The 8,099-nt window shown below is 50.6% G+C and overlaps 1 protein-coding gene across 1 annotated transcript; it reads left to right on the top strand.

Moving 5' to 3' along the window:
* The first annotated feature begins 3,699 nt into the window (after window positions 1-3,699).
* EGR1 (early growth response 1) lies at window positions 3,700-6,962 on the top strand. Its single transcript, XM_039483098.1, has 2 exons — window positions 3,700-4,134; window positions 4,726-6,962. The coding sequence occupies exons 1-2, from the start codon at window positions 3,909-3,911 to the stop codon at window positions 6,024-6,026; spliced, it is 1,527 nt and encodes a 508-aa protein (XP_039339032.1). The 5' UTR covers window positions 3,700-3,908; the 3' UTR covers window positions 6,027-6,962.
* The last annotated feature ends 1,137 nt before the right edge of the window (window positions 6,963-8,099 follow it).

Below are 8,099 nucleotides of genomic sequence, written 5' to 3'. Positions count from 1 at the left end.
CCTCCAGACATTTGGTACAGAAGCTGAATTAAATTATAGGTTACAAACTACCATTATTAATTCTGCAATTTCTCATTTGAGTTCCTTTAGTTTTGAAAGGTCTGACATTGATTTAACAATTCAGTATTAATTAATTTAAGTATCAGAGGGGTAGCCGTGTTAGTCTGGATCTGTAAAAGCAGCAAAGAGTCCTGTGGCACCTTGTAGACTAACAGAAGTTTTGGAGCATGAGCTTTCGTGGGTGAATACCCACTTCGTCGGATGCAACGACGAAGTGGGTATTCACCCACGAAAGCTCATGCTTCAAAACTTCTGTTAGTCCACAAGGTGCCACAGGACTCTTTGCTAATTAATTTAAGCAAACTCAGCATACACTAGATTTAAAGTGATTTATCAGTGTCAACAGAGGGGCTTTTGCACTCACCAAAATTGGTTTACAAACTGGTTTTGGTTAAGTCAGTGTAACTCCATGTTTAGATGAGGCCTAGGATCAATTTTAAATGGTGCAATAGATCAAAATTAATGAGCACAGACTGTCTACTGCCAAGGTATTATAAAATGTTTATCTTCTAATGGTTAAAAAGAAAAATTGTCCCAATCTAGCCTAGCATTTGTGGAATCATTATTTTAATTCAACCAGATTCTTTCCATATGGACAGGGGCAGCTCTGGCTTTTTTGCAGGCCCAAGCAGGGCAGTCAGGTGGCTTTCAGCGGCATGCCTGCAGGAAGCCCCTGGTCCTGCAGATTCGGTGGCTTGCCTGCGGGAGGTCTGCCAGTCCGCGGCTTCGGCGTACCTGCCGCCGAATTGCCACCAAATCCACGGGACCGGCGGACCTCCTGCAGGCAAGCTGAAGGCTGCCTGACTGCCACCCTCGCAGGGACCAGTAGGGTGCCCCCTGCGGCTTGCCACCCTCAGGCACTTGCTTGGAGTGCTGGTGCCTGGAGCCGCTGCTGTATATGGACCTCCCTGCAGGGCCTCCCTCTGTGTCATCTCTGAAACAGAGCTATTAGGAATGAGAGTGTTAGCTGGGGCTGATTATTGGTGTTTACACCGCTGTACATTTTATTTCTGCCTTTATATAGTGCTCTAATCAAGCTATTTTCGAGCAGGATTGACTAGCTGATAGTCTGCTAAATAAATAATGGATAAAGGGTTTTGCCTTTCTTTTAAAACATTAAAGCAAAGGGAAAGTAGCCTGCAGCCAAAGAGGGGAGCCTCGAGAGCCCGCAGTGACGTGGCCCTGGGAGCAACCTCCTGAAATGATATTAGGAAACCTAGATTTTCTGAGTCGGCGTGGTGGGAAAGTGCTCAGAACTGCCGCCGAACATCTCATTCAGGTGGCTGTATTAACAGAAGCTTCATATTTCTGCACAGTTGCCAACTGCTTGGAAATGTACTAAGATACAAAAAACCCCGGGGAGAAAGATTCCCCCCCCCCACCTTGGGGAACTGCTGAACCTGGTGCTTGTCAGTTTAAATATTGAAGATGTTTTTGACTCTTCGCCTCTACTGTACAGTAACTCTGGGCTCCCTGTCTCAGGGCCCATAAGCAATGGAACTGACCGGGGCACACGCGCGCGCCGAGTCCTGCTGTGATGCAGTGTCTGGCGGGCTCTGCGGGGGTCCCCCTGCTCCACCCGCAGGGCAGAGCCCCCAGAGGGTTGCTCCCTGTTCGGCTGGCATTCTGCAGTATTCGCACAGCTCCAGCCGAGGAGCTCTATGCTCACGGGACTATCTAACCTGCTCAGAGGACTGCGGGGGAAGCACTTGCAGAGGCGGCTGCGCAAACTCAGTGCAATCTCACTGCGTCTCAGGCTCCCACTTGGCAAGAAGCCCAGAAATTCCCTAGAAGGGAACCTCGGAGTAAATGGGGTTTCTACCTGGAGTCTCGGGGGTGATGTGCACCGAATCCCTGGGCTGAAGGGCGCGAACCCTTTCCCCCCCGCCATGGTACCTGGCGCTAGCTCCAGATGCTGCGCTTAGTCACACAGCTGGCCCGGACCTAGGCACCAGGAGGCAGCACTGAGCAACGTATTTATAATTCCCCGAGATTCCCAATATTTTGCATCATCAGGAAATTCCCTTTCGCTAGACGCTGCAGCCTCTGCAGTGTGTGCACTGAGGGTGCCGTGCAGCCCTGAGCCCAGCAACATTTCTCCTGGCAACGCATGGTGCTCTCCAGCTGAGCTGGAACGGGCATGCTGAGGCACTGGTCATTGCTTTTAGCCTCAGCCGACTGGATAAAGTGCAGCCGAGAGCTCTGGAGACGGGAAGGACAGGAAAGCCCCCTTGTACACTAGGGCATCCCCCATGACGTGCAATCAGAACCCTACAAGACTGCTCAGAGGAGAGAGAGGGGTGTTTGGTCTCCTACTCGCGCGGCGCAAGATGTAGGGGGTTTGTGGGACAGGGCTCGGGCTCCATTGGTCTAACAGGGTAGAGTGCCCCCCGCTCTTCCATGTGTAGGGGACACGCACCTCCAAGCCCTGCCCCAGGAGCGCCTCTCTTCTCCCGGCGCAGCCAGGTGGAGTAGGATGCTCGTTGCAAACCCAGGAATCCCAGAGATTCCCCTTTCCTGGGCCAAGCTGCTCACACTCGGGGCAAACTGACAGCGCCAGGGAAACCTCCTTTGCTCTAGGGTTGTTAAATAGGCAGCGCAGGCTGATCAGTCAGACCCCCGCCGCACCTGTCATGTGAATGCCAGACGCAGCAAATGGCGCGATTCCGAGCGAAAGGAGCGAGGAAACAGGCAGAAAATGTGCTAAACACAAAATGAAATGGGGGGTTGTTGCCTATCTAGGGGGGTAGGGAGCTCTGGTCTGTGCAGTCTGCCACGTCACAGCAGGCCCCATCCCGCACTTCCCGCTTTGAAGGGTGGGCTCCACTAATGGTTAATACTGGAGGTCTCTTCCAGCATAGGCGCTGAAACTGGGGGGGCTGCTGCACCCCCTGGCTTGAAGTGGTTTCCATTATATAAAAGGTTCACAGCTCGGTTCAATGGCTCTCAGCACCCCCACTATACAAATTGTTCCAATTCTTCTGTGTTCCAGTCCCCCGGTTTCAGGGAATCCTCTTCCCAGGGCGCTCTACAGCCATTTCTGGAGCAGATCAAGTGCCCAAGCAAGGTCTGTTATTCCCCTGCCTAAGCCTTCACGCCCAGCCCGAGAACAGGCGGCTCTGCAGGGCTGAAAGAAACGCTGGAGCTTCTCTTCCTTTCTCTCCTTTGCTTCGGTCCCCCGCCCGCCGGGTTCACCTCTCTCCACCCCCTCCCGGAGCCGGAATCGCCATATAAGGAGCAGGAAGGCTCCCGCCGGAACCGGGACTTATAAGGCTATTTCCTTATATGGACTCCGCGGCCGGGGGCTTCCGGCGGCCTGGGCTGAGGCGGCGACGGGGACCCGAGGAAGACAGCGGCGGGGGGGGGGGGGAGTGTCGTGCGCTGCCCCCCAGAGAAACCCAGCGATAGGGTGAGGGGTGGGAGTAGGGACCCTAGGGCGGGCGCGGGGCTCTTGTTCCTATCTGGGATGGGCCCCCTCCACCCGGCTTCCCCCAGTGCCAGCTACTGACGCCAGGCTGGGTCTTCCAGCGTGACTCCATATAAGGGTTTCCTGTCCGCCATATATGGCCATGTACGTCATGGCCGGGACGGCCCGCAGCTGGTGGGGACTCGATATATAGGGGCGGCTCTAGGGCGGGCGAAGAGCTGATTGCTTCCAGCGGGCAGAGCCAGGGGGAGCCCCGGGCCGAGCGCTTATAGCGGGCAGAATCAGGGGGAGCCCGGGGCCGCTGGGAAGGGGAGCCTGCACATTTCGAGCCCAGCAGCAAAACGCGACTGGCGCTTCTGCCCGGCCGCCTGGCCCCTGGTGCGCAGCATCCCTGTGTCCCCAGGCAAAGCCCACTCCCCCCATGGCCGCGGCCAAGGCGGAGATGCAGCTCCTACCCCCGCTGCAGATCTCTGACCCCTTCGGCTCCTTTCCACACTCGCCCCCCACCATGGACAGTAACTACCCCAAGCTGGAAGAGATGATGCTGCTCAGCGGCGGAGGTCCCCAGTTCCTCACCTCCAGCGGGGCCCCTGAAAGCAGCGGTTTCAACCCCGCCGGAGAGCAGCACTTCGAGCACCTCGCTGCAGGTAAGCGACAGTCTCTGTCCATAGGGGGTTGTGAGTGGGAGCCTGTGGTGGGGACGCTCGGTGGGAAATGCCCCCTCCCCCGCCCGAGCCATTGCTTCTCGGGAGCTCTAGTGGGGCAGGTGCAGTTTGCTCGGGATTCCGCCGGTAATGATGCATCAGCCTCGCTGGCTGTGCTGCTCTAGGGGGATTCTCTCTACATGCGTCAGCGGCTCTTAGCGATGGGCTTTCTGCTGTTGGAGCGCTGCCAGGAGCGCGCTGCAATATGGAACGCTAAATTTTTAATTAGCCCGGGGGGGAGGGGGGTAGCCCCGTTGGGGCCGGGCCGGGCAGGGCTACCCGCCCGGAGGGGGGAAGGGGGGTAGCCCCGTTGGGGCCGGGCCGGGCAGGGCTACCCGCCCGGAGGGGGGAGGGGGGAAGGGGGGTAGCCCCGTTGGGGCCGGGCCGGGCAGGGCTACCCGCCCGGAGGGGGGAAGGGGGGTAGCCCCGTTGGGGCCGGGCCGGGCAGGGCTACCCGCCCGGAGGGGGGAAGGGGGGTAGCCCCGTTGGGGCTGCAGCATCTCTTGGAAGTAACGGCTACTCTTCTCTTTTCAGACACGTTTCCCGAGATCTCTTTGAACAATGAGAAATCCTTGGCAGAAACCAGCTACCCCAATCAGACAAGCCGGCTGCCGCCTATAACCTACACGGGCCGCTTCTCTCTGGAACCAGCCCCCAACAGCGGCAACACCCTCTGGCCAGAGCCTCTGTTCAGCCTTGTTAGTGGGCTGGTGGGCATGGCTAACCTACCCACCACTTCTACACCTTCTTCATCACCAACCTCCTCATCCTCACAGACCCCGCCCCTGAGCTGCTCTGTCCAGGCCACCGACAACAGCCCGATCTATTCAGCGGCACCAACATTTCCCAATTCTAGCTCTGAGATTTTCCCTGAGCAGCAAACCCAGTCCTTCCCAAACGCTCCCAGTACCTCTCTCCAGTACCCTCCCCCGGCTTATCCGGCTACTAAAACCAACTTCCAGGTGCCAATGATCCCGGACTACTTATTCCCCCAGCAACAGGGGGAATCTCTCAGCCTGGTCCCAGCTGATCAGAAACCATTTCCGACGCTAGAAACCAGACCCCAGCAGCCCTCTCTCACACCTCTCTCCACTATCAAAGCTTTTGCTACCCAGACTGGCTCCCAAGATCCGAAGACGTTAAACACTACCTATCAGTCCCAGCTAATCAAGCCAAGCAGGATAAGAAAATACCCCAACCGACCTAGCAAGACTCCTCCTCACGAGAGACCCTACGCATGCCCAGTGGAGTCCTGTGACAGGAGGTTTTCCAGATCTGATGAGCTGACCCGGCACATTCGGATTCACACAGGACAAAAACCTTTTCAGTGCCGTATTTGTATGAGGAATTTCAGCAGAAGCGATCACTTGACCACTCATATCCGAACCCACACCGGGGAGAAACCATTTGCCTGTGATATTTGTGGTAGAAAGTTTGCCAGAAGCGATGAGAGGAAGAGACACACTAAAATTCACCTGAGACAGAAGGACAAGAAAGCAGAAAAGGCAACTGCAGCCTCTGCTGCTTCTCAGATTTCCACCTACTCCTCTCCAATGACAACTTCCTACCCATCTCCAGCCGCCACCACTTACCCATCTCCAGTGCCTACATCATATTCCTCCCCGGTGTCGTCTTCCTATCCATCTCCAGCACACACCACTTTCCCTTCCCCCTCAGTAGCAACTACATATCCTTCGGTTACTGCCACCTTTCAGGCCCAAGTATCTACCACTTTCCCCTCTCCAGGGATTACCAATTCTTTCAGTTCACAGGGATCTTCAGCACTTTCAGAAATGTCATCAGCTTTTTCTCCAAGGACAATTGAAATTTGTTGAGACTGTAAAGACAGAAATATTAAAATAGTTGATTGGTACTATCAGACTGAACGGAGTCTGTCAATTACTAAACCTAGCAAGGCCATTCTAAGGTTTCTTTAAACTTCAACTGCCTGAAACAACTGCCATTTAAGTTCTCCACTTCTGTCAACAGACTTAATTTGCATGGACAGTGGATATAATTTTCCCCCATAAACATTTTACCAAGAAAGGAACTTTTATTAAATACATAGACAATGTAAAATGTACATGTGCCATGATATGGTTTTGCTTTCCTTTGGGTACTATTGATGATGTGAAAATTCTTCTCGTATTCATATTGTATTATTTGGAGTTAGCAGGCCCATATTTTGTAAATGGTAATTCTATTTTAGTGACTATGCTGTAATGAGTTTTAAACTTATTTGAGAACAGCACTTACTATGTATTCAAGCATGTAAGAGTGATGTTATGTAAATATCACCTGATGAGACACTCATATGGCAAAAGTTTGTTTTTAAAGTTACATGTCTTGGTGCCTTTTTGTGAAGCCTTGCTGACGTCATGCATTTGTGTGAATGGATGCTTTGCATCTAGCCTTAAGGTGAAAGGGATTTTATTCAAAGAATGTAAGGGAGACTGAAAACAAAAAATAAGATTGAGAAGGAGCCAGAGGACAGAATGTACACAAACTCTCAAATTCTATTTTTGTTACTGAAATGTAAATTTATAAATATATATTCAGGAGTTGGAATGTTGTAGTTTACCTACTAAGTAGGCAGCAATTTTGTATGTTATGAACATGCAGTTCATTATTTTGTGGTTTATTTTTACTTTGTAATTGTTTAAACAAAAGTGACTGTTTAGCTTATAAACACATTGAATGCGCTTTACTGCCAATGAGATACTTGGTGTACAATACCCTTCGGAAAAAGTAAATAAAATATCAAAACAGTGCATTTTTTCTTTAAGGCTTGTGTGTGTGGGAAACGCGCTTTACCAGTATCCTTGACTCCTTCCCCTCAGTTAAAGATCCTTTTTTTTTTTTCCCCCTCAATAGATTGATTGTAACTTCCATGGAACTGAGCTAGGTATCTCTGCAGTGAGAAGGTGAGATGTCTCAAGACCTATGGCAACCTCATTTAAGTAATTTAGATCTTTAATTCTCATCCTCTTAGTAAGGAAGAGGTAGAACATTCTGATGATCCACCCCTCTTACTATTTAAGAGAGGAATACAGAGCATGTATCATAAGTTATGTGTACTACCCACCATTTGTCAAATATCTATAAGCCTTGAGCCTGGCTGCTTACTTGGATGGAAGGGTCATTTGGCTAATTCTGTTTTGTCAGAGGGTAAATAAAGAAGAGAATCTTACTGCTTGACTTCCACTTAAAAAAAAAAAGTGGAAAAACAAGCATATTGCTTGGATTTATAGCTAGTAGTGAATGGGGAGGGGCACAGAATATGAGTGAGAAGAAGGAAATCATACAAAAGGAGCTGGGCAGATTAGAAATATGGGAAAGTAATAAAATTATATATAGTGTGGAAAATACATTTTGAATATATGTGGGGGTGGGAATAATTTAAATCAGAGTCAACTGATAGAAGCCTACTGCTAATAGCAGCAATTTAGCTAGGTGTTTGTACCAGGATATACTATAAATGCCATTTTTTCAGAAGGAAGATCCCTCCCTGAGTTTGATGAAAGCAAATATAAAACAGAGCATTCCATTCTGGTCACCTCAGTTCAGAAAAAGACAATGTGGAGAGACTTCAGTGAAGAGCAATGAGGTATTCCTATCATAGTGACCACTGCCATAGAAATTAAAGAACTGGTGTGATTGAATACTCCTGCCACTAGTTATTAATCATTATGACTGTTGTATGAAAAAATGTCAAACAGGATAGGGCTCCTAGAGCTAGGCTTAGTGATTATTTTTATGATGTATAGAACTATGCATTGCGAGAACTCAAAGGTAGAAAAAAAGTTAAAATAAGTACCCAGACCCTCAGCTGATGTAAATAGGTGTAGCTCAATGCTGCTTTACTCCAGCTGAAGTTATGTGTGGTCATCAGTATATTGTTGTAACAT

The sequence above is a fragment of the Mauremys reevesii genome, linkage group 8 (genome assembly GCF_016161935.1).
Source record: "Mauremys reevesii isolate NIE-2019 linkage group 8, ASM1616193v1, whole genome shotgun sequence".
In the NCBI taxonomy this organism is placed as follows: Eukaryota; Metazoa; Chordata; order Testudines; family Geoemydidae; genus Mauremys; species Mauremys reevesii.
Note: the sequence above shows the minus strand (reverse complement) of the source record. Positions and strands in the feature narration are given on the sequence as shown.

Excerpts from the sequence above, each read along its gene's own strand:
- EGR1 (XM_039483098.1), top strand. The coding sequence starts at position 3,909 with ATGGCCGCGGCCAAGGCGGAGATGCAGCTCCTACCCCCGCTGCAGATC. Across the intron at positions 4,135-4,725 it reads CTTCGAGCACCTCGCTGCAG|ACACGTTTCCCGAGATCTCT; the intron begins GTAAGCGACAGT and ends TTCTCTTTTCAG.